The sequence below is a fragment of the Protomyctophum parallelum genome, assembly GCF_964188405.1.
Source record: "Protomyctophum parallelum genome assembly, chromosome: 11".
Taxonomy (NCBI): domain Eukaryota; kingdom Metazoa; phylum Chordata; class Actinopteri; order Myctophiformes; family Myctophidae; genus Protomyctophum; species Protomyctophum parallelum.
The window spans coordinates 26,593,124-26,620,092 of record NC_139707.1 but is presented as its reverse complement, the minus strand read 5'-3'; the positions used below and the strand labels follow the sequence as shown (position 1 = coordinate 26,620,092).

The following is a 26,969-nucleotide window of genomic DNA, read 5'->3' as shown; positions in this document are numbered from 1 at the left end:
CTGCGACTGCGAGTGTATGGCTAGCCCAAACATTTAGAATCTCGTAGAGGGTTTTTTTTAAAACCTCTACGAGAATCTAAATGTTTAGGCTAGTGTATGGCTATTTATTTGTTCTCTGTCTGTGTAGAATAGATCCTATTCGTAGTAGACCTATTCGGTATTTACATTGTTGATTGATTATTAATTGAAGCATCATGAGCCAGTGGAAAGCGATACAACAGCTAGAGATCAGGCTACTGGAGTTTGTCGACTACCTTTACGATGACAACTTCCCCATGGAAATCCGCCAAGCGCTAGCCAACTGGATTGAGTCCCAAGATTGGTGAGTCTTTTGTCTCTCCCCCTATTTCTTAGCCTAAAAGATCAACGAGAGTATAGCATCTACGCCGGTAGATTTATCGAGTCTGACTGAAAATATCAGAATCGATAAATTACGAGAGGTCCAGGATCGAGAGCTAAGAGTATTATACTCTGGATCGAGAGTCTAAATCTTAGGCTACCTTTTTCTACACGCACTCACGTACGCACGCACACACACACACACACACACACACACACACACACACACACACACACACACACACACACACACACACACACACACACTCACTCACTCACTCACTCACTCACTCTCTTTCTCTCTCTCACCCTCTCTCTCCCATTAATTAAACTAAAATGAATTGGAACATTGTAACAACCCATCCAAAAAAGTTACCCATTTCCCTCAGCATTCCATCAGAGGTTTCGCAAAATTCTAACATTGTCTCTGTACTTAAAAACACCCCAAATAATTCTTTGATAAACTAATTAACTGGCTTCTCACGGCTCAGAGCCATCATTGAATTAAAACATTTCCTCCTTTCTATTAGGATCTGGAGGGTATTGATTACAGCAGATGAGTCATCACTTTGTACATCGTTACCACCCACTGTCATTGTGTCGTGACGTGTCATCGTGTTGATGATCTCGTCAGTGTACTGTATCTGGAGGCCAGTCTGATGTCAGCACATCACCCCCCCCCCCACACACACACACACACACACACACACACACATACAGCCCTACCAGGCAGAGATATGGCTCCTCCACTGTGGTTTATAGTTAAAATAAAATAGATCAGTGTGGTTTCACACCTTTGTGTGCTCAGAGACCCTAAGTGAGAGGAACTGTAGAGATGACCTTATACAATATACATAAACATTATGGCCAGATAAGGTTTCAGAAGCTGCTTGCATTACCTAGAAAAATTGTAATTGAAAACGTATACAATGACCAACATTTGAACTTTCTCATCTTCTCCGGTTTTGACTTATTTTACCAAGAAGGCTGAGTTTGGAGTATGAATATGTGTCGGTCTGTCTTCAATACACCAGAACACTTTGTAACTTCAGACCCTCTTCAACAGGAAGTCAGTGTTCTCAAAGTAGAATGGCGGAACAGAAAATACTGTAGTACAATTTAATTTAATTAAGTTTTAATTCAGGTGAAAACAAACATTGTGTGACTAACATTTTCTATGCAGTCAGTGTGTCTCCTTCAAAGTCAAATTATGACTAATTTGACAAAATATGAACCTGTGTGAACATGAGCATTGTGTCACCATAAGCATGATGAAATAGGTCAATTGTGTGGGCGTGTGTGTATCTTTAGGGACACAGCAGCTGACCATGAGTCCATGGCTGCAGTGTTGTTCACCAACCTCCTGTCACAGCTGGAGAGGCAGTGTGCTGAGGAGCAGAACTTCTTACAGAGACACAACCTCAAGATCATCAACCTGCAGTTACAGGTACCGAGCCCCCTTACACCCCTGTTTCATTGCACCCCCACACTAGTTACAGGTACCGAGCCCCCTTACCCCACTGTTTCATTGCACCCCACAAATTGGCTGCAGTTACAGGTACCGAGCCCCCTTACCCCACTGTTTCATTGCACCCCCACACTAGTTACAGGAACCGAGCCCCCTTACCCCACTGTTTCATTGCACCCCCACACTAGTTACAGGTACCGAGCCCCCTTACCCCACTGTTTCATTGCACTCCACACTATGGCTGCAGTTACAGGTACTGAGCCCCCTTACACCCCTGTTTCATATAACCTCCACACTATGGCTGCAGTTACAGGTACTGAGCCCCCTTACACCCCTGTTTCATATAACCCCCACACTATGGCTGCAGTTACAGGTACTGAGCCCTACACCCCTGTTTCATATAACCCCCACACTAGGGCTGCATTTACAGGTACCGAGCCTCGGGGCAGCGGTGGATCATGGGTAGATTGGCCGGATGGGAACCGCATGGTTCCCAGTTCGAACCCGGGCTCCCGCAGAGTTATTGTTTGTCATAACTTCATTGAGTACTTCCTTAATAGATAGGGGTACAGTGTGGCCTGTGATGTGTACAGGGAAGTGACAATGTGACATGTCAGTGGTGCTTTGTTTTAGTTGCCAGCAACGGATTAGCTGGAAGCATATCAACTTGAATTTACTGCTGTTGCTGTTATGACACCTGAATTGCCCTCCAGGGATTATTTGAGATACAGTACAAATACTAAGGGTATTTGGGAGCCTGCTGAGTCCTCATACTAAGCATTAAAGTATGAGGTATAAAGTACAGCAGCCATGTGTTCCTAAAACAGAAAGATTGGGTATTGGGTAAGACTGACGTTATGTATCTTTCAGGACCTTTCACTGCTTTGTCTCAACCATTACTCAATGGCTCTGGTCTCAGCCACAGCGGTAAATATTTTGACATTCCGTTTTATTTAATTTTAATGTTGCCACTACTGTTGGAGCAGCCATAAACTACACAGGTTCATCCCGATGTTCTGGGCATCTTTGTAATGTTAGTGTTAGTAAAAAGCAGGTAAAAGAGTAACGTTTGAACTTGAAGCAGACTAACATCAGTCACTTTTCCATTCACTGTAGTAGAAGCTTGGTGCGGGGAAACCGCAGATGTGTCATCTCCGCCTACAGGAAATACGTAGGCTGCGACCATGAGACCCGCTACGGAATCGGTCAATATCTGTCTGTCCTTGTCCCTTTTTTGCCCATATGGAGATCCCTGATGTTATCAGTGTATATGGGCCTGGCCAAGTCGGCGGGGTGAACGGTTCTCGAGATGCGTGGATTTCAGACATACGTGCATACGTACAGAGTCGGTGCATGTATTGTAAGATTGTGAATGCAGTGCAGGGGTAGCGGTGTCATCCAAAACATAAACAGGAAATGTTTGGTTGAGTTCAGGCGTTGTACACGCCGAGCCTCAACATGCTTTGCAGAACAGAACCTTGAGCTGTTGTTTCCTGTATGTATGTGTGTGTGTGTGTGTGTGTGTGTGTGTGTGTGTGTGTGGGTGGGTGGGTGTGTGTGGGTGTGTGTTATGTGTGTCCGATGTGCACATGTACAGTATGTGGGAGTTCTCAAAGTCAGTGTTTCACAGAGGAATACAGTGTACCTCAAATTAACTGCCATTCTTTCTCTTTACCTTTATGGGGCCCATTCAGTTTTTGAAAGACAAAAAGACAAGTTATACCGCATTCCTTTATTAGTGGGCTGGTATAGTTGGGTTATGACTTATGAGTTATGACGAGCATTTCCAGTAAGCGAGGCCTGAATGACACGCCTCTATTTAACCAATTACTTCCTCCTCTTTTTGAATAGTTTTTTCCCAGTTGGTAAGACTTCTGTGAACGTATGCCTCAGGCATTATGTAACACGTCACCTTTGTGCATGTGTGTTTGTGTACCTGTGTGTGTGTGTGTGTGTGTGTGTGTGTGTGTGTGTGTGTGCGCGTGTGCGTGTGCGTCGTGCGTGCGTGCGTGTGCTGCAGGCAAAATACAAAGACAATCCAACCTTGATGGCCAGGACTGTCTCTACCCGTCTCCATGAGGAGCGCCGTATTCTAGGCAGTGTGCAGCAGGAGCAGGTTTGTCACTGGTATCAAGTCTCCTCATGTCTGTGGGGAAGTTTCATGTATCTGTCTGGTAAACAAAGACCCTTTCCTATCAGATATCACTTGCTATAGCTTCGCCCTTTGCCCTCGGATACAAAGATATTGGATTAAGATATTTGAGACGCTCTCTGATATTTTGAGTATTCATATTGACCCCGATCCTGTACTAATTATTCTGGGTTTGTCAGACTCCATGCCTATGTTGACGAGAGCACAGAAACAACTCTTCTCATATGGTCTGATTACAGCGAAAAAACTAATTTTGACACACTGGAAGAAGGAGGAGGCTCCTGCATTCAAGCACTGGTTAAATGAAATGACTAGTACACTTCATCTTGAGAGAATAAGGTATTTCCTGAGAAACAGGGAGAGACAGTTTGATAAGGTTTGGCTGCCCCTTGTCCATCACCTGAGTAGAAACAATTAATAGACAGGATACCATTGATATGGTTGACTGTACGCCATTTTCTTTTCAGATGTTTTCCATGAGCTTTCTATCATCTTATTATATACAGTAGTATGCAGTGTCACTGAGCAGTATGGGTGGGAGGGTTAAGGGATTTCTTTCTCTTTTTTGTCTTGTTTATTTTCTTTCTTTCATTTTGTTTCATAAAAAAAAGTGTTTCATATCATAATGTTTGTAATAATTTATAATCTGTTCAATAAAAACACATTTGACAAAAGTTTAAAGCTGCCGTAAAACTATTCATTTCCACTACTGGGAAACCTAAACGCAAAGTTCCAAAAATAAACATATAAGCATAATGACAGCTTATGAAATTCCTCCATTTATTTTGTATTCATACAACAAATGTTGTTTAGAAATGAAATGTTTGGTACACTGGGAAATCGTCAGCAGTTATGTAATGTATACATGACTAATGTGATACATACTTCTATTAAACATACAATAACAATGATGTCCTTGAAATGTTAGTTTAAAGGTTCATGGTTATAATGTTTCAATTATTTTGTCCTTGGGGAACACTGGGTTAATAACAACAAAAGAAAGCTACAGTATCTGATTAGAGTATTTCTATTAACAGGGGCCATTGGAGAAGTCCATGCAGAATTCTGTGACCTTCGAGAAACAGAAGAATATGGACAACAGAGTTGCAATCATCAGGAGCAGTGTACAGGTACAATATGTACAAAAAATAATAATAATACAATAATATAATAATAACAGGTGGAACAATATAGAGGGTATGCACATGCATAAAGTGAATGGCAAATCGAGTGGCAAAGTGAGAGGCAAAGTGAGTTTGACATTTCTTTTACGTTTTTTAATGCAATCAGATAGAACTTTTCTGTTGGGATGTATGGCCAGAAAGTATTTTTTTGCGACTCAGTACTCATGCAGAACTTCCTGCTTGATGATGTCACGCACATACCCTCTAAAGTACCAAAACTAACACAGCACGTAAGCCACATATGATACCTTTCGATCCGGGAAACCCTTTTGGGGTTGTATGTTTTATGTACAGTATATAATATAGCGACATAATTTGAATAAATATTTGTTCTTCCAGAAAACGAATGGGCCTCAGGTCTAAATGGGTTAAGTTAAAGGGATGTGTCATTTTAGCATCTACTAGTTTTTAAGTTGCTTGATTCAGAATTTAGATATTTGATATTCATTATATCAGACTCTTCCTATACAAAACCATTGTAACTTCAAACCCATCAATCTATTTTAAGTTAGATTAATAGAAAACACCTGTCCTAGGTTATGGTGACTCATACATACTGCCCTCCCAATAAGTGAGGGGGCCGTGTTTTTTCAATGACCCACCCCCCAATTTGTAACAAAGTTACTGGAAAGTAATTCTAGTTGATTTGGGCATTTTGGGGGGTCGATATTTGTATCGGGCTTTACTAACATATGATCCATAAAAAAGCTTTTGACCGGGTTGACCACGCAAATCAGGAGAAAATCAGGAGAAATGCAGGTGCAGGAGTCATGCAGGAGAATTGTGATGCAGGTACTCACACTGAGAACACACAGGCAGACAGTGGATGAATGCAAGTTATGTTTTTGTGCAACAAAAACCTTTGGTCTACCTTCAAACAATGAAATCAACCAAAAGATCTTGTGGCCACAAGATCTTCCATGCAGTTAGTTACAGAACATCGTGGCCATAAGACATGATCTTGTGGCCTCAGAATACAATATAGACTAGAAGTGTAAGCTGTGCCCAATAGAGCGTCGCAGTCCCGCCCCCTTTCAGAACGACGAGTGGCCCAGGAAATGATTCTCCATTCATTTTCTCCATAGGCTTTTCAAAAAGTATTTATTTAAAGACGGTTACGCTGCGGACAAAGCCAACTCGGATCGTGACAAATCATGACAATAATTACAATGTTTTGGGCCGATCAAATAATTAGTAAGAAGAAAAACAAAACAAATAGTGTTGTATCCTGTTGTCTTTCAAATTATTTGATCGGCACAAAATCACGATCCGAGTTGGCTTTGTCCGCGGCGTAACCGTCTTTATATAAATACTTTTTGAAAAGCCTATGGAGAAAATGAATGGAGAATCATTTCCTGGGCCACTTCTGAAAGGGGGTAGGACTGCGACGCTCTATTGAGGAGGAATTTGGCTATGACATAATCATCTACTGAACCATGCCAGGTCACCAGGTAGCATAGATCACCAGGTAGCTTTGGATGGGAATAGGATGCTAGTGTCCCAATGAATGAACAAAATATATCATGTCTAGATGATGGACCAAGCTGTGAAACACATTGAGGACCTGCAAGATGATTTTGATTTCTGCTACAAGACCCTTCAGTCCAGAGGTGAGCTGTATCCAAATGTGCACAAAGCTTAAAGCATTCTCAGAAATGTCTAGAAAATGTGTAATATCCTGCATGTTCATGTGCATGTTTGTTTGTTCATGTGCTTCAGATCAGACTGAGAGGAACACTGAGAAGATGAAACAAGAAGTTACAAGACTACAGGAAATGCTCAACAGGCTTGACTTTAAAAGAAAGGTGTGTATATGTGAACACAAGTACAATATGTCATGACATGAAAAAAATAAGAACATAGTTTCATTGCCGAATTAGTCCAATCTGGATGTTATTATTATATAATTATAGTTTTATCCTTATTATAAATATTAGATTAGATTAGATTAGATTAGATTCAATTTATTGTCACTGCACAGAGTATACAAATACTTAGACAATGAAAGGAAGGGTGTACAAAGAGTGCACTGAGCCGCTGCACGTGAGTGCGCCGCCACTAGTTTCTTCCTTGCAGAAAAAAAATTGTCATTGTCATTGTATCGTGCAGGCACAGAATCACTTGGGTGGGGGGTGGGGCGGGTTGTAGGTCTGGGCAACAAAAAAAACACTACACGCACGCCACCCCTCTGGATGGAGGGGCTGCGTGCGCGTAGAGGGGCTGCGTGCGCTCATAGCGTGCCACCGAGTGGCGCGCTACGAGCTTGTAGGTCTGCTATTTTTGAAAAATCGAAGAACGACTGACGTAGAAACATAGATTTTTCAGAAAACTGTCAGGACGTAGAAGACATTTTACGGTAAAAATAGGTTAAACCGCACAACGCATCATATTAAAGTCGTACAGAGTATAAATTATGCTGAGACTGATGCTCTCCTAGGAGATCCTCAGCAAGATGGATGATGTGATGAAGGAGATTGATGACCTGATGAGCAGTCAGCTGAACCCTGAGCTGTTGGACTGGAAGCGCAGACAGCAGGTTGCCTCCATTGGAGGTCCACTCCTCACCGGCCTGGACCAGCTGCAGAACTGGTGAGGAAACGCAAGTAGCCAGAAGACAAGATTTGTTTGCACCAAATCCATCGAGAAATAGTATAGGTACAGTACAGTAAGAGTAAGTGATATTCTTTGTTAGAATAAGTGTTAATTCATGGTTCAGGTTTTTGTTCATTAATACCGGTTTATCTTTATTAATTGAATATACAACACAGTTGGGCTTGCAAGTTGTGTGTGTGTGTGTGTGTGTGTGTGTGTGTGGGTGTGTGTTTGTGTGTGTGTGTGTGTGGGGAGAGAGGGTGCACATGACAAGCAACGATGCGAGCGGTCGCAAAAACGGGGCGTTTTTAAGGGCGTGTTATTTATATGATGGTCGGTTTCAGTCATGACATTTATCAAAGCTCTGACCAAATTTACGCTAGGATCAGATCAGCTGTATAGGATCACTTGATAAATGTCACGTTGACGTAGGCATACGCCAAAACCCACACCCAAGAATATACACTCCATTGATAAATGAGGCCCTATGTGTTGATAGACTGTTGCAGACGGCACCAGTCTATCAAGACAATACCATGGCACCAATACCACTGGCACCAGTGATGCCTCAATCTTGCCAGATGGTAGTCTTTGGAAAAGGTGAAGTCAGGGTGAGAAGCTTCAACAGCTTGTTTCAGAGACAGCAGGTTGCAACGATGACCCTCTCTGCAAAATGATTGTTCAGCTGCAGTCAGCACCTGTGCTTGCCAGTAGAGGTAGTGAGTGGTAGAATGTCATAATGTCACGAGGACGAGACGAGGAGGTTGCACATAACTCCAGAAAGACATGGGCCTACTGTAGGTTACAGAACCCAAGTTGGGAGACTTCACTCTCCAGCTGCAGAAGTCTCCGATGTCTCTCCAGTCTCCATGTCATGAAAATATTCCAGCACAAGCAGCGCTCGACAAATCCTCTCGCATGTATGCGCTCATGGCTTAATCATCTGACTTGTAACATTGTAAATATTGTTTTTAATTGTGCAATTTTAATTGCGTTAACACTTGGAAATGGCCTATAGGCTACTACCAATTTCATATGACATGCCTCTACACAAAATATACTTTTCAGATTATTTATATATATTTGTTTTATAGTTTTTATAGCCTAGTACATTTTTGGAGTGAATACACATGTTTAGATGCCTAGTGTCAGCTGGTCAGATGGGTGCCGACCAGACGGGAGTTTTGGCTAGTGTCAAAGTCCAAAGTCATGCTGGAATGATAAATGCATATAATTGCGGTGATCTCACCCATTTCTTGTGTGTAAATCACGTTGATAAATGAGGGCCAATATCTCGTACAGTTTCTGTCCTATAGCTGTGGAGCCTCCTACACCTCACTGAACACCAGAAGGAGCTCCTCCCGTCTTCATGTCAAAGTGTCCTTGCAACAAATTGAACCGCTAAATGCTCCTGGTGAGCAGGTTGGTGCCTTGGATGGTTGCCCCAGCCATCAGTGGGTGAATGTAATGTGAAGTGCTTTGCATGAAGGCATTATAGAGCATACGTAGCAGTGGGTATGGTTTTCTGGACCCACTGAAAACTCCAATTCATTTTTACCATAGAGATTTACAAAAAGACTAGAATCAAGCCATAATTTAACATTTGATTCTGTGAAGAGAAAAAATAATAATAATCAAAGGTTTTATGGTCATGACTCACTAGGATCCTGGATTGCTCGATTCTAGGCTTAACCCATTTTGGGCGGGAACCCCACCGAGTGGCGCGCTACGAGCTTGTAGGTCTGCTATTTTTGAAAAATCGAACGACTGCCATAGAAACATAGCTTTTTCAGAAAACTGTCAGGATGTAGAAGACCTTTTTAGAATCTGATCTCAGGTCAGAATGGGTTAAAGTAATTGATATAAATATGTTTGTAAATCTGTATCTCTCTCTAGGTCGTCCTCAGACGAGCCCTCCATCGTCGTTTCCAGTCATCCCAGATCTCCATACATCTGGCCAGTTCGTTGGTACTTTCTGCTCCTGCGTCGTTCTTGAGTACATCCACGTATGTTAGCGTGGGACGTCCTCGTGACCGGTGCCCGTGTGTTGGATCCCACAGCACAAGTTTGCTGGCTGGCAGCTCTTGGTGTCTTTGGCAGTGTCCTGCTAGTCTCATTCTCCTGGCTGCTATTTTCTGGCTCACCCTTGGCATTCCATCATACAGATTTGTGTTGGTAACATGTGTGCTCTTGTTGATGTTGAGTACTGCACGCAACATTCTGGTGTAGCACCCATCGAGAGACTTCTGCAGGGTTGGCTTCAAGGTCCAGCATTCACTGCCGTATAGGAGAACAGACTCTACCGTTGCGTAGAAGAAGCTGAGTTTGGTTTGACAAGGGGAGGTTGGAGTTCCATACACTGGCCATGCCGTTTAGGGCCCTCCATGCAAGTGCCTTCCTCACTTTCAGGTCTTGTTCGGTTGAGTTGACCCATGAGCCCAGGTACTTGAAGTCATTGACTTCCTTCAAAGCAGTGCCTTCTGTTGTTGTTAGAGGTGGATGCTCTGATGGGATGTTATAGGTGATAACTTGAGCTTTCTTGGCATTCAGCCGGAGGCCAACCTTGGCATATTCTGATTCCACTCTGGTCAGGAGCTCCTGCGCTTGTTCCACGTGGTCAGAGAGCAGGCTGATGTCGTCTGCGTAGTCCAAGTCTGTCAGGACTACTGTTGGGTGTCGTCTCGACCTCCTTGGTTTTATGGTGAGGCCAAGGTCCTGCTGTCGTCCATTGATGGCCTTCCTTAACGCGTAGTCCAGGACTATGACGAAGAGGAAGGGAGCTAGGGTGTCCCCTTGCAGTACCCCAGCCACAATGTTAAACTCCTCACTGTTGCCATCTGGAGTCAACACCTTGGCCCTTGTTCCTTCGTACATGGTTTCTATTGACGGGAAAAAATAATGGCCGATTTTTCAGTGGGTCCAGAAAACCACGCCCACTGCTATTGTCTATAGAAAGTGTGTATGTGCAAACATACAAATAATTTAATTTGTCATGTCTCTACACCACCAAAGATAAAGCCTTTCTCCTCCATTGTCCCTCCTTCTCCTTCTCTCTTTCCTCCTCCATCCCTTCAGGTTTACGTTGACATCTCAGAGCCTGTTCCAGGTAAAGCGTCAGCTAGATAAGCTGGGGGAGCTTATTGTGAAGGTAACCTATGAGAGTGATCCCATTCCCCTGCAGAAGCCCCAGCTGGAGGAACGAATCAAATACCTCATCTACCACCTCATCAGGAGGTATGCTCAGTTAGCACATTATAACAACATGAAACACAATGCCACACGCACAACCCCAATGAAAAACCCAATATCATAACAGTTTATTCAAGATTCAAGAGTTAGAAGTGAAAGTGTAGCATGCTCTGCAGTCTGCACTAACAATAACAAGAAGATCATAATTATGAATATTAAAAAGAAATAGTGGGCTTAAAGGGACTTTTCGCAGCTGGAAGAAACTGCAGTCACTCCATGTTAATAGTATTTGTAGTGGATAACAGTAGCACAATTTGAAAGTCTGTGTGTTTCACTAGGGTTTGACTGTATTTCTGAATTCATACAATGTCCATAATGCTTTAGTGCACTTCCCCTCCTTGTGGAGAGCTTATTTTCCAATGCTGGAGTGGTTGCGCAAAGGCCCGACCGCCAGCACTGTTTAATGCAATTAATTTCTGTGTGTAAAAGTATTTTTGTTGACAAAGTTGTAAAAGTTGACAGTATGTACAGTATATCCATAACATAAGCAAGCAGCATGCTAGCAGCACATAAAAATGTAAATGTATTATTATTATTTTCACAATTACATTACCTGATCATCTTCTTCTTAATTAAATACACTATAGTTTAAGCTCGTCACATGAAACTATACCGTCATATGCATACATCTGTCGCATGAATTATCAAAACATTAGAAAGTAGCCGGCGTGTATCAGATTGTGAAAACAATAATAATAATAATAATAATGGCGGCAGTGGCTCGGGTAGAGCAGCTGGATGGTAACCACAAGGTTGCCAGTTCGAACCCGGGCTCCCCCAGAGGTGTCCTTGAGCAAGACACTGAACCCCTAATTGCTCCCGATGTGCTGGTTGGTGCCTTGCATGGTTTCCGCCACCGTGTGTGTGTCTGTGTGAATGGGTGAATGTAATGCACAATCTATGTAAAGCACCTTGGATGAAGGCGCTATATAAATGCACCATTTACCATTTACAAACTGACAATGCGCAACAGGACGTGTTGTGAGCTTGTAGATCGGCTATTTCCGCAGAATGTGCAACTAATATTAATCTGTTGCTTCTGTGCTCTGTGGCCGAATTATCTTCCCTCATGTTAGTTTATCTGCTAAAAGTGTGATTTTGAGGCCTGTTTTGCCATCCATTGAAAATCAATGGAATAGCTCATTCCAGATTCCTCAATCATAGAACCCAGAAACAACAAAGATATAGCAAAATGTACAGTCTGAATGGTGGGAGCTATCAATGCAGTGGAATAACATTTGATACCTCGTCCACAGCGCATTCGTAGTGGAGAAGCAGCCGTGCATGCCCACCCACCCCCAGAAACCACTCATCATCAAGACAGGAGTACAATTCACCACAAAAGTCAGGTATTTGGACTTTATTGGCTCCTTTCCAGGCGAAGAAGCAACAGCTGTACTCCGAGTCTTAAATGTATCAATGAAATAATCATATTTCTTTGCTGCTGTTGATGCTATGACTTTTAATCCCTTCTAGACTGCTGGTTAAACTTCCAGAAGTAGATTATCAGCTCAAAGTGAAAACAACGTTTGACAAGTGAGTTTCACGTACTGTACAATGACTCTTTAACTCTTTTTGGATGGCAACAAAGTGAAACTCTTTTGATCTGATGAGGATTAATGTTTCTGTCATGTTGGTGGAATAACGTGTGTGTGTGTGTGTGTGTGTGTGTGTGAGTGTGTGTGTGTGTGTGTGTGTGTGTGTGTGTGTGTGTGTGTGTGTGTGTGTGTGCGTGTGCGTGTGCGTGTAGGGACCTACCACCCGGCAGAGTGTGAGTATACAGCTCATGTACAGCAGGGTTCCTTTCCTTCGTGGGTCAACATTGGGTGACCAGTGTTTAAGGGTGACACTTTACTGACACATTACTTCTTATAGAAAAGGATTAAGGGACCATACAGAAAGATAACTGATATTAGACTTTATTATTTCATTTCATTTCAGTTCTCGGAAAACACACTGAGGGCTGGGACCCTCTATTAAACTCAGTTTCTTCTTTATTGATTCTACCCTTTTATTTTATCTACAGAAATCGTCAGTTTTTCATCCTGACCAACAACACTAAAGCTATGGATATTGAGGAATCCTCCAATGGCTGCCTTTCAGTGGAATTTAGACACTTGGTATGAGACCCATTCACTGCCTGGGCATTTTTCTTTTACTGATCAGTGTGTTGCTTAATTTTCAACAACATTCAAATGCAATTCAATTCAGTTCAGTTCTGTTTGTGTCTTGCAGCAGCTCAAAGAGAAGAAATATATCAATGGAGCAAAGGGAAATGAGGTGAGGTGACATAGAATTGATCTTTTTTGGATTGTTTTCTCAGCACACAGCACACTATGGTTCCCAGCAACAAGCAACAACAGTCGTAGGAACATCAGAATCTGAATAAGAAATTCTGGGGGGAAAGGGAAATTGGTCAAGTAGTAGTGTAGAACGTGAAAATCAGTTTTACAATAGAAGATTTAAAAATTGGTAAAGTTTCCCTTTATGGATTCAGATTAGAATGAATGCAAAAGTTGTGCTATTGAGAAGCGCTTTGTGTTTGTCTTCCCAGGGTCTTCTGTCTGTGACAGAGGAACTTCACTCGCTCAGCTTTGAGGCTCAGTTCACCATACAGGGCCTTGCTATTGATCTAGAGGTGAGTTACAACAGGGCTTAAAGGATCAGTTAGCAACACATACTACTGCAGTGCCAATTCAAACTGCCACATGCCGCCTCCTCACATATTTGAGATATTGCAGTTTTTCTCTCAATGGTCTATGCTTTTGGTTGCAGATGTGCTCCCTTCCTCTGGTAGTCATTTCCAATGTCAGCCAGCTGCCCGGAGGCTGGGCCTCAGTCATGTGGTACAACCTCCTCACTGATGAAGCCAGGGTGAGCCACTTTGTGCTATTTAAATATAGATCTGTCAACCCTATGCACGATGAATGCTGGTTGATAATTCGTTTTTCACGCACCCATAGCCTTATTCACAATGACAACGTTAAAACAGCATTTGATCATGGTGCACGGTGGCAGGGGAAAAGGAACTTCTTCTTTTCACCCCTGTCAGGTGAAAAGAAGCGGCTTGGACTCCTCATGCATTAAAGGAAGCATGAGCTCAGTCTGTTGCTCTCCCCAGGTTGGCAGAGGCATTTGATCAACAGTTGAATTCAACAAATTGATTAAGATGCCTTACAATGAGAATCTGCCCCAACAAATTAAATGGTATAGTGGATTTCTCGACAGTGTGGAGGTGTTGGCTGAGAACACTGGTGGATTGTGCCCTTGGTGTGCAATCAAAGGTCACGGTAAATGGTGCATTTATATAGCGCCTTTATCCAAGACGCTTTACATAGATTGTGCATTACATTCACCCATTCATACACCGATTGCGGCGGAAGCCATGCAAGGTACCAACCAGCACATCAGGAGCAATTTGGGGTTCAGTGTCTTGCCCAAGGACATTTCGACATGTAGACAGGAGGAGCCGGGATTCGAACCGCTGACCCATGGATTCGAACTGCTGACCCATGGATCATTGGACGACCTGCTCTACCTCCTGGGCCACAGTCGCCCTTTTCTGTGTACTGTTGTGCCTGGATAAACTACAGTGCCCCCTCAGCCATGAATTCTACCAAACCATCTGCAGCAACCCTGTTTGGTGGCCAATATATGTCATCCATGATTATGTTCTGCAGTGAAGCTGGTGACAGTTCAGTGCACGGTGGCATTTCAGCTGGGCTTATGTCCATTTGTTCACAGAGAGAACCACATGTCCATTAGGTCACAGAGAGAACCACATGGGTTAGCTAAATGTAGTATTCAGTAAACTTTACAGAACGTACCTGAAAAGTATTAATGTAATTCGCAGTATCATTAAGAGTCCTCTTCAAGCTAATTATTTTGTTTTCTCTGCTACTGGCAAGAACTCAAAATTAGACTGGATGTAGTGGCTGATAATAATTCCCAATAAATTACTCATGCCGGTAGGCTAAACCTGGGAGCTAAAACTAACTGTAATGACGCGCCACAAACGATGATAAAATGATTCATGTTCAAACGAGCTCATACATTTTAAATGTTTACTTATCATTCAGTGCACCAAATATCACAATACAATTTCAATAAATATATATATGCAATAAATATGTACAAAGATGCTAAATTTAAACAGTGAGCAAACCAATTGTCAATGAATGAAAGTTATCAATAAAGTGCGAGTGCGGTCAACAAAATGTATCGCTCCCAGCTCACCCTGCCTCCAAGTTCAAGCGTCCTTAGAGTGAGCTGGTAGATACCTGTATTTGTAACCTGCCTGGTGGCCACCCACACAATGTGATGCCCACACCCATCACCAACCAAGTGAAAATGACTATAGGCTAAAGCACTCTTTGGCTCCTACACTGGACTCTCAAAATGACAATACCCTTTTAATTGATTAGGTAAACTTACATTTCACAGATTGCAAAACAACACAACTTTTTGGCGACATCTTACCTTTTCCTATAAATCTGCAACCATCCCTCCTCCTTAGCTGTAACTGAAACCATGACACTAAATTAAATCTGACACTAACTATCTCCATAACCATATCCTTACCATAAACTGTACCCATACTTAATCCTGAACCTCTTTATCAATATCCATTCACAGAACTTGGGGTTCTTTGCTAACCCACCTCGGGCAAGTTGGAGCCAGCTATCTGAAGTCCTGAGCTGGCAGTTTTCCACCTTTGCTGGCCGGGGCCTCAACAAGGAGCAGCTCTCCATGCTGGGAGAGAAACTCTTAGGTGCAATTCTATGTTACAGTATACAGCCAGAAACTGGCTTTCAAGTTGTTGTTTTTTTTGTATTTTATTGGCATTTTGGGGCATCTTTCGTTGGTTTTCTTTTATTACACTTTTAATGCCTCATCCTTTTCAACATAAAGCAAAGCATATGCAATTCATCTTCACAGTAGATGAAAACTGTACTTGCGAATGATGGTATAAAGTGGGCGGTTTTTGAATGTTTTCCAATCCAGTGTCATGGAGACCAGTTAGTTTGAAATGATTGTTAGGTTTCATGGTGAAATTTCAGGGAAATTTGCCTATTGACTATTATTATTCTTTTTTTTACAAATTAAAACGAGTTACTGACTCGTGTCTTATCCCGCTACAGGGCAACATGCCTCCCACAGTGACTGTCAAATCTCCTGGTCCAAGTTCTCCAAGGTAAGCTCCAAGTCATTTTCACTATTACAGGTTTCACCTCCTGTAAACAGTCAATCTGCAGTCATGGATGGATGGGGCCACCTAAAGGCCCAATCAAGCATGTGCACATGTTTTTGTTCCTTGTCCAATGTCCATGATGTGCATTCGAATCTACCACCACTGTCTATATAAGGACAACTTTTTTTGTGGATGTGAAATATTTTACTGAATGGTCAGTGTGGTATAGCAATAAAGCAATAAATAGGAGTTCTCTTGCTTTAAGAGACTCACAGACATTACTATGTACAGTACCAGTAGTATGCAATGCATGTACTGTAATGTTCTCATACAGTCAGTGATAGAGTTGCAGAGCATAGAACAAACGTGAAGGAAGTTGAACATCCAAATGTCGTTGCATATACTTCTTCCACCACCAAGTGACATACTGTATTTGGATGTCACTGGTCTCAAACTGGGCTAGTACACATGGACATCATAGACATGCCACACCTATTGACTGACTGACTACGTCATTAGACAGAAATGTAAACGGCATGAGTTTACAGTTATACACAAAAAAAGACCTTGCAGACTTGTTTCCATTGAGGACCTATGTATTCAATTCATCAACATAACAATATCAATATCATCACAAATATAAAACACTATGTACAGAGTTGGAAATAACTTAACCACTCCATTTCTCTCCATGCTCCAAGTATTTTAACATTTGAAAACTTGAAATAGGACATTCTGCATTTCAGGCCTGTTTTAAAGGAAGCCAGTGAACAACTGAATGGTGTCCCTTAAATTAAGAGATTGTGATTTTCATTACATTCTCTATCATCAGTAACATGTGGGTGATAGGCTACTTACAGTATGTGTATCAAATATGGTTTTATTCCATATATGCAATCAAAAGCTACAGCTTATAATGAAAGCATCAGGATTTGATTTGAATACCTCAGTGCTGCCCAGAGCATTGCATCAGAGCATTTAGTGGATACACCTGTGTGGTTGATACGCTCTCTCTCTCTCTCTCTCTCGCTATTAAATCAAAGACTTTGCCTGCAATGTATTGTATGCTTATAATTTTGCACAAAAAAACCCCAACATGCTCAACAGGAACTGTAACCAAATAATGACAGGCCGGTGCGAAAACATCATACTTACTTACTTACGCTTTTTTTCATGGAGCATAGGTCCGAGCTTTAATTGTTGTTTAGAGCTTCAAATGGTCTTAAATGCGGCTCTTGCCTTGCTGATTCTGGCTAAACATAACATGAAACCAATATTAATATAATTTGTTGTTCCTTTTGAAGGAGAATATTCCAGGGAAGCCCTTCAGTTTTTGGATGTGGCTGGATTCCATCCTGGATCTTATTAAGAAGCATTTGTTGCCGGTCTGGAATGACAAGTAAGTCACCCACTCATTCCATGTGTTTTTAACCAATCTCAAAATCTAACTGGTGGATTGCCATGAGTGAATCATGCTCTCTGAACCCAATCCTATCCACTGAGTGACCTTTCCTCTAGAATCACCTTCAGGCCAACATTTCTGGTTGGGTGTAAGGAGCAACACAGAATCTAGGGGCTGCTAGCCTGTTAGTGGTACTACTTTTCTAATATTACGGTAAATGTGTTTGGTCCCTCTGCAGCCATATTATGGGTTTTGTGAGTAAGGAGATGGAGAGAGCCTTGCTGAAGGATAGGGAGTCAGGAACATTCCTCCTGCGGTTTAGTGAGAGCCACCTCGGAGGGATCACCTTTACCTGGGTGGAACGTGGCTATAATGGTGAGCGTGGTCTCCTTTCATTCTATTTCACAAACACACCCTGGACATATACTGTATAACTCCTTGCTAAAAGAAAATGGAAGGCCAGGCATGAGTATTAGTTGTGAATTTGTGATATGTCCCGTGTTTTCTCAAAGCTGCTTTTATTACATTGTAAATCATATTCACTCAACACTTTGCACTTTTGTTAATCTATATGGATACTTTGTTACTTTACTTTGTTTATTTTAACAGGAGAGGCCAAGTTCAACTCTGTGGAACCGTACACCAAAAGCCGCCTCAGTGCTCTGCCGTTTGCTGACATCATAAGAGATTACAAGGTGATCTCCAACGGAGTGGTCCCTGGGAACCCACTGAAGTTCCTCTACCCCGACATACCCAAAGATGAAGCCTTTAGTCGCCATTACAACATACATCCCAGCAAAGGCAAGAGAGGCAGACTAATTATTTTATGCAGGTTCACATTGTTTGGTATATATTTTGAATTATTGTGAAGAATTATTCTAATTATTCAGGTATTTGATTTCATTCCCTCCCCCCAGTTGATCCATACATACCATCCATGCTGATCCCCATCTCTGAAATGAGGTACGTTCATCAGATGTCATTTTACATTTTGTTTTGCTGACTCGATAAACTGCTGGCATAATGTTAGTGAAGACCGAAGTTTCCTTTGAGTAAACCCGAGAGTTTGTTTGTAATGGAGCTGCATCACTTATCCTTTAACAACTTAATGTCGCAATGATATAATCCTGTACATTGTGATACTTTAAATGACAATATTTTTATGAAATAATAGAAGGTATGCGCATGTATAAAGTGAATGGCAGATCGAGTGGCAAATCGAGTGGCAAAGTGAATGGCAAAGTTAATTTAACATTGTCATTTAATGCAATTAAATAGGACTTTTCTGTTTGAATGAATGGGCCGTCAAGGCCAGAAAGTAGTTTTTTGCCACTCAGTAGGCATAACGTCTGGGTATGATGATGATGTCACACGCATACCCTCTATTACATTGATGATGAAAACTGTATCTTGGCTGTCCGTCCTTTATCCTGGTAGAGATCACAGCTCTAATCCTGATGCCACGCCCCCCTGCCAGTCCCCTGAGCCGCCCATGACTCCTGGGGAATTTGATATTCTCAACCAGAACCTCTGGGACATGGATACAGTAAGTCTACATAATGCATATCGTTGCTGTCGGTTCGGGCAGAAACCTACTATTAATGCTGCAGTGTCACACAAAAGCTTCAAAAGTAGCAGATCCACAAACGTGAAACACAGCGACACGTTTTAAGCTTGTAGATCTGCCAGTAACAATTTAGGACATATGAGGTTCCCACCCGACAGAGGCGATATGTTATCGTGAATTTGAGAAATCAATGGTTTTGAAAAATCACTTGCCGGTCAGTAAATTTGGGAATAAGCCAGGGAGGAGAAGAGCTCATTTAGTTTCAATGTATTTATTCTTTATTTGCCACATTACACATGGCAAATATAGGTTTTTGATAATAGAATGTATCTTTTTAATCGGAACACAGAGATCGTACAAGAGGTGCATTTCTGTTGAACCTTTCAGCAGAAATAATAAATAAATAAATATCACACTACTAACTCTTGTTTAGCATGTAATGTCAACACAGCAGATGTAAAATATGAGCATTGAAATATGAAATTAAATAATTCAGTTAAAAACTAATTTAAATAAATTTAAATAACAGCATGTACAGGTCTACATCAACACCATCCATGCTGTAGTGTAAGCGACTGAGGCCTAAACAGCATAGGTCAACACCAGGATCCATGCTGTTATCTCATAACCTATAGTGTCCAATCCAATTTAGTATAAGTCTTGTATAACAAGTCTTATCCCTGACTGTGTTGAGTCCTTCATAAGCATTGCCGAAGTGGAGGTTGAGACTGACACTGTTCTTTCAGATGGGAATGGACAAGCTAGGTTTCCAATGGAAACTGCAAAAGAGAGAGAGAGAGAGAGAGTTAGATTGCATTAATTTTATTGTAAAACAAGAGGGCAATATTAAATATCATGAATCCTGCACTTATATGCTTTTAGCTTCTGCCTATTCATTTTGATCCTTTGATTTGATATATTCAGGGATTTCATTTAATTCAAATATTGATAATAGTGATAATACCCCTTACTATAGAGTGTGCTGACCATGTAAGGAGTTCCTCCCTATCCCCAGTTAACCCCTTGGGTCAAAAAAACACTAGTTCCGGTTTTGGCTGGAGGTTCTGTGCCTTCATCCAATCAGGATAGAGTGGGGCCTTTCCCATATTTAATTGATTCTGACATTTGTAATGATCTACGAGATCTCGTAGATCATTCCACTTTTTGCTATTTTCTCAAATTGATTGATCCATCAGTCATTTTGCAAATTCACAGTGGATTTAACATTATTTTATTTTGTTGCAAAACCAAATTTCTCAAATTCACTGTAATTGTATGATGGATACACACATATAACCCTAACCCTGGCAGTTAACTACAGAGGACCAGTGGTTAATTTGCTTCATAAACAGTTAAATAACGTTGTGTGCACCCTGGCGTTTTGGGCATGTAAAAAAACACATTATGAGCTTGTAGATTGGATATTGTCAAAATAATGTAGAATTTGTTTGTGGTTAATATAAGTGGTTAAAGGTTAAAAAGTGTACAAATCCCCCAAAATAATACCTGACTGACTGACAGTTCAAAGCATGATGTGATCTAAAGAGATATTTAGCAACTGATGAAATTTTCATTTTGTGTTGAACAGATTAGCTCTCCATATTCAGAGTAAAATAAAGTGAGCCAGCTGACATCTCCCTCTCCAAGGTCTCTGCAGTTGTTTCTAAAGACAACCTGTACAACAGAAATAACAGGTTGAAATCTAGGGATAAGTATGGTGTTTCTTTGTTGTTCAATAGGTTAATTAAGTGAGGAATGTTTGTGGAATCAGTAAGAGATGTTGTCTTCCATTGCAGCATTTACATTTCTTTCAGTTTGTGTTGTATTTTTGTAAACTCCAACTTATTCTGTTGAACTATGTGAACATTAGTTTGGATATTTCTTTTTTTCTGCCTTATTTTTGTGCACTATACAATTGCCTAATATTTAAGCCATTGTGACATAATTTTAGCAGTGCAGACATCCATAGGTGCAAATGCTTTTTTCCCTTTTCTTCTTCCCCCTTTTTTTTCGAGGGGCGATAGCCCCTCCTATGTCCAGCTTTTGATTGATTGATTTAAAAAAAAAAAAAGATTTTCTTTCTTTTTCTTTCTTTTTTACTGCTGGCAGTTTTTATTTTATTACACCAGCACCCTGGTGGATAAAACATTTTCAAGAGATTCTTGTAATATTCAGGTACCTGTATTAGCGCTTCACCCATGTATAAATTTTTAAGTATTGGCTCATGCATGAAATGTCAATGTGCATACATACTGTACTGTATAAAAGATGTTCTTCCATGCAATGCAGTCGTGGTCTTCTTTCAGTAGCTTCACAGTAACTTATTGCTGACTGAAATGATTGCTCAGCCCTTGTCTGCAGGTCTTGACTTGCTGTAACAATAATGCTTACTAGACGATAACGACAGTAAAAGTTACATATCAAATTTTTTGCTTCAACCTCTTTCGAAAATACAGTATGTATTTACTCTGAATCATGAATGAGGATTTGGTCTTCTAAATGGTACTCAGTAGTTTCTTTCACACTGACACTGCCTGATACAAGGCAGATAACCAGTGTCTTCTGTCAGTTTCATACAACAGAAAAGATTGTCCGTATACAACAAAATGGATGCATGCACGTTGGCAATTATGTTGGAGTTTTTGTTTGTTTGCCAGTGATAATGCCAGGAAATAAATCTGAAAGAAGGAAAACAGTGAAAGAATTATATAGAATTATGTTTATGATGAAGGTCAGCCGAGGGGGATATCAAAGTTATTGTAGGTGAAGTGGTCCAATAATAATAATCAATCAGAATCAGGCCCTGTCTTCAGCCTGTTGGAGATCGTAACAAGTGCTTTTTAAAATGGTGAGACATGGTGCTATAGAAAGGCTGGGTTACAAATGATTTAGGTGTCGATTTCAACAGATCCTGCCTCTAATCTCCAATTAGGTAAATTGGTCCATCAATGTAAGAATTGTTGAAGACTACTGCATCTCCAGTTTTCTTTAGGGTAGGGTAGGGTACTGCAGCTTGCCATGGCTGTTAGCTGGATCACTCACCAAACCACACTTTCAGCATACATTGCCATGATATAGCCTGTTTATATTTAAAGTTATAAGAGCCTTTAAATGTGATTGATTTTACACCAGCTTTCCCTGTTTGACCTGTGAGCTGACTTGTTTTAAACCATTACATTAAATTCTCCTATTCCTTTAGATTCGAATATTGACAACTTGGAATCACCCATAACCTTCTTGATTGTGATGATTTGTTTTTCAGTGAAAAACTATACTATATTATTATATAGTCTAGTAGGGACTAGTCTCTATCCTCTATTCTGTGTAATTGCAAGTGTGTACCACTAGGTGGCAATACAACATATTGGTGTACTGTACTGCTGCCTCACGGAGTAGATTTGGTTCAATGAAAAACAAATCCTCACAAATAAGGTTGGGGAGAAGCGCAGAAGCCTTTAAAAAATGTAACATTTAATAATTAAATTAAATACATAAATAAATAGTCTGCTACTAACACTAGACCACATGGTTTTGCTAATGAGTTCGGTATAGTCTGGTATTCTGGTTGACTGCTTATTGAGTCAATTAGCTAATCAATAGGCTACTTAATGTAGTGTCTAGTAGTAGGACTACCAGTTATTTATCCAACAGAATTCTGGAGAGCTCCTAAACTCCTCATCCTACTATAAATGCGCCTCGTCTGTGTGTGTGTGTGTGTGTGTACGGTTGTAATGCACGTAACTCGAGAACCGTTTGACCCACGACTTCACATTCGACACACACGTTCCACACCACCACAGGGAGTGCACTGCCAGGTATTGAGTCGGTCGGACCCACGCTTCTCCAGAACCACCACAAAAGGCTCTGCTCAGGCTCTGCCAGTGGGTCTAATGAGGCCTTTCACCTGTGCAATTTCCAGACTCAGCCTCAGCCAATTGAGGATCAACCAATCAGGCTCTGCAGACTTTTCAGTTTGCAGTCTTCGCACACAGATCTCCATGTGGGACACCGGCTGACAGTTAAAACGGGTGATATGGCAATGTATATCATTAGGTTCCCAAGTTGCATCGTTCCCAAGTAGGCCGGTGGCCGACTGCGACGGGAATGTGGTCAGTTTGTGGAGTGGTGGGTGTGACGTCAGTGTGCCTTATTTACGAACGGCCACAGCTGTGACTCAATCACATGCACCGATTCACACTGGACAACCCCAGCTTCAGGGTCGCTCAGTGCGGGCACTTGGCACACCCGGTGCGCAGCGCACTGGATTTTTGAACGGCAACGCACCTAGTGCACTGAATAAACAAACAACAAGAGAGCACACCAGTACGTTCAGGGCGCATTTCTGAACGCACCCCATAATGTAGTGGGTTGAACTTGACAGGTTTCCCCTAGCAACTCCACACCCCCCTCATCATCAGGCTAATTAATATGAGCTGTGCATGGCCGGCATGTAGCTGGCACCGTGCGGGAGAGCCTCGTGCTTGAGGTACCGTATATGCGCCTATGTGTGTTTAAATGTTTATCACTGTTTAGTGTCTTTAAAACATACTATTGTCCTGAATCCGCAGGTGCTCGCTGCTAACCCCCCCCCCCCCCCATATTGACCCCTTCATAATGAAGTCATTTTAATTATCCATCCATCCATCTTCAACCGCTTATCCGTAGTCGGATCGCGGGGGCAACAGCTCCACCAGAGTGCTCCAGACTTCCCTCTCCAGAGCAACATTAGTGACTTCCTCCTGGGGGATTCCAAGACGTTCCAAGGCCAGTGAGTCGATGCACACAGGTTTGATTTTTAAGGGGCGCTAGCCCCTTATATAAACAGATTTTGTCCCCACACGTCTCAAGATTTGACATTGACCACGGTAAGAGAATTCCGGTCAAATGTCCGCAAAATGTTGTCCCCACCCGTCTCAAGATTTGCCATTGACCACGGAAAGAGAATTCCAGTCAAATGTCCGCAACATTTTGTCCCCACCCGTCTCAAGTTTTGCCATTCACGATGAACGGAGAAATTACGTCAGAATTCTGCTAAATATGACGTAAACTAAACATCCATCAAAACATTAAACACCATTGACATTGAAGGGAAAATGTACATCATATGTAAACGAGCAAATCAGCTAACCAATCACAGGCAACAGGCATACTGATTGGCCAGTATGAGATGATGCATGATGATGTACGATGATAAGAGCGCCCCTCACTTCACACATGTGTGATTTTTTATGTTTGATTAGGTCACTTTTGATGTAAAAAGTTTGCCAGCCAAGTCGGATATTGAGGATATTACAATGTTTCTTTAGAGCACAGTGCCAGCTAAGTCTATGGACGTTAATGTTTGTTTAGGGCACTAAAAGACAAGATAAGATGTCACGTGGCCGATATAAATACAGTGGACGGGTCGGGCGCACCTCACTTCACAAGTGTGTTTACTTTCAACAGTATTTGTACTTTTTATATTTTTATAATGGATGGAAGTCAATGCTTGGATTGGATTTCCAAACAGATGACGTCATCTTCCTTTTCAGTATATGTAAGGAATACATGACTGGTGTCACAGACTGCCCACATTATGTCCGAGAGGCTACAGATGAAGTCATGCCATTATTAGACCCCATCTTGTTTAGTTCTCCTGCCTTTTCAGATTGTCAGCACTTTCTTAGGACCTTGATGGAAACAAATCCCCAGGAAATGTTTGTGTTATCATATTAGCCCAAGTGTTTTACTGTACTTCCATGCTGTTTACATCTTTGTATAAATCAATCAAAATGGTAAATGGTGCATTTATATAGCGCCTTTATCCAAGGCGCTTTACAGAGATTGTGCATTACATTCACCCATTCATACACTGATGGCAGCGGAAACCATGCAAGGCACCAACTAGCACATCGGGAGCAATTAGGGGTTCAGTGTCTTGCTCAAGGACACTTCGACAGTAACTCTGGGGGAGCCCGGGTTTGAACTGGCAACCTTGCGGTTACCATCCAGGCACTCTACCCCTGAACCACCGCTGCCGCCGCCGATAATTAAAAACAGCAACACGATCAACTGTTGACAGTTTGTTGTAGCAGTTTGATTTGCGGTTTGCGAAGTGTCTGTAAGGGTCTTCTGGGATCGGCAACAGGCACAACCAACAGAAGTACTTCCGACAGGACGTACATGTCATCATGTTGCAGCCCTCTTGTTTCTGTATATTTACCCCACAGTATGGGCATGGTTTACAGTTCTCATCTACCCATTCTGCGCTTAAGGATTCTTCCAGCTTTTTCTGGAAGGCCGTCTTCCCAAAGCGCTTCTCCAATAATTTCTTTCCCTCCTCACTGGTTGACAGATACTCATCCGTCAGTTCACGCAACTGATCTGCAGGGGTTCTGCACCTGGCCATGGCGTGGTACGCCAGCTTGCAGCGGACACAGAAGGCGTAGCAACAATTGGAACAGATGGCCATAATTCTGTCTGGCTCCATCAAGACGGCGGTGGCACAGGACTTTCGGGGGCAGTACACCACATCTTCCATTTGGTCCAGGCTGGACTGCAGCAGCAAACGTTCGTAACGTGCAAATAGCTCCTCGTCCACCAGCTGTTTGACCTGCAAAGGTGTAGCAACAGAGGAACATTTTGGTGTGGGACAGCTAAGGCACTGTACGTTACCGTCCTGTACCTGGATTTGGAAGTACTCGGTCATGCAGGCCTTGCAGAAGACGTGCTTACACTCCTTGAAGCACAGACAGACAGAGCCCAGCTTCTCCGTGAAACAGATGGTGCAGCAGAACACTTTGCCATCGAACACGTTCTGCCGCTGTGCCTCATCAAAGTCCAGCAGCTGAGGTAGGATGTCGCCGTGTGGGACCATGGTTGGCATGGCTCGAGAGTCCGGCTGAAGTGAGAGCTTCCTTAATAGTTTCTCTTCTACTTCCTTTTCAGAAGATTTACTGGAGCCCTTCACGGAGACTTTGCTTTCCCTGACAATCTCCAGAGGGGACTGTATTCCCAGGAAGTCCAGTGCCTCCTCCTTGAGAAATTGGAACCAGGTGAAGAGGACCACAGAGCCCTGGTTCTCCTCCCACAGCTCGTCCAGGCGTCTGCACAGGGAGCTCATCTGTGCTCTGGTCAGCCATGTGGTACTGAGTGTGAAACGTGGTGAGGAGAAAGATGGGTACTCTGGAGGAAGCTGGAAGTTCAGGGTAAGAAGTGGTAGGAAGGAAATATTGTACTCAGACTCTGTTCCTTTAACAACAATTTTGAAATCTGGAGGCAGTTCCGAGCAAATGTGCATCTCTCCCCCCTGGGCCGAACCGTCCCTGTGGAACTCATCATCATCATAGATACTTGCTAGAGCAAGCAGTTCATGTTGCTGGGACTCTACGTCTTCAGACATTGACATTCATTGCACGGCCTAACTGACCAAAGACAACCGGAGCTCTGAAGAGAACCAAAGTGAAGTGTGATGTATATGGATAGCTTTTTCAGCTAATCCCAATGCAAGGTTGTCATAACTACCTGACATATAGGCCTACTGATATCACTTTATCATGTGTTTTTGTACCCATCTATCTGTGTCCATTTTATGTAGTTCAGTGATCCATGCCCAAATACAGAGTCCAGGCTATTATGTCAGTACTTTTACACACTTTTGTTGACATCAGGGTACTTCATGGGGATTTACGGATTTGTCATTGTTTTTGGTGATCAGCTGCTCCACCTAACTTCCCCTTACATACTTGCATACACATACTGTATACCATACATGTGTTTACATACATACAAAATCTGGAGTTCCACACAGCTCCAGATTGGCCTCCAAGTACTGATATGTCTTATT

General features: G+C 42.1%; 2 protein-coding genes across 2 annotated transcripts; one reads left to right on the top strand and one right to left on the bottom strand.

Moving 5' to 3' along the window:
• Nucleotides 1-194: 194 nt before the first annotated feature.
• On the top strand, nucleotides 195-19,249 carry stat4 (signal transducer and activator of transcription 4; the record flags this gene model as incomplete). The annotated part of the gene is made up of 22 exons (XM_083776750.1): nucleotides 195-322; nucleotides 1,651-1,786; nucleotides 3,828-3,923; nucleotides 4,997-5,089; nucleotides 6,675-6,753; nucleotides 6,863-6,948; nucleotides 7,581-7,732; nucleotides 10,811-10,969; nucleotides 12,241-12,333; nucleotides 12,461-12,520; nucleotides 12,735-12,755; nucleotides 13,011-13,104; nucleotides 13,220-13,264; nucleotides 13,539-13,622; nucleotides 13,760-13,858; nucleotides 15,620-15,755; nucleotides 16,126-16,178; nucleotides 17,480-17,574; nucleotides 17,816-17,952; nucleotides 18,187-18,378; nucleotides 18,495-18,540; nucleotides 19,015-19,249. The coding sequence occupies 22 exons, from the start codon at nucleotides 195-197 to the stop codon at nucleotides 19,247-19,249; spliced, it is 2,319 nt and encodes a 772-aa protein (XP_083632876.1).
• Nucleotides 19,250-21,940: 2,691 nt separating this feature from the next.
• On the bottom strand, nucleotides 21,941-26,525 carry LOC310866955 (E3 ubiquitin-protein ligase RNF14-like; the record flags this gene model as incomplete). The annotated part of the gene is made up of 2 exons (XM_083776749.1): nucleotides 21,941-21,958; nucleotides 25,197-26,525. The coding sequence occupies 2 exons, from the start codon at nucleotides 26,523-26,525 to the stop codon at nucleotides 21,941-21,943; spliced, it is 1,347 nt and encodes a 448-aa protein (XP_083632875.1).
• Between the last annotated feature and the right edge of the window lie 444 nt (nucleotides 26,526-26,969).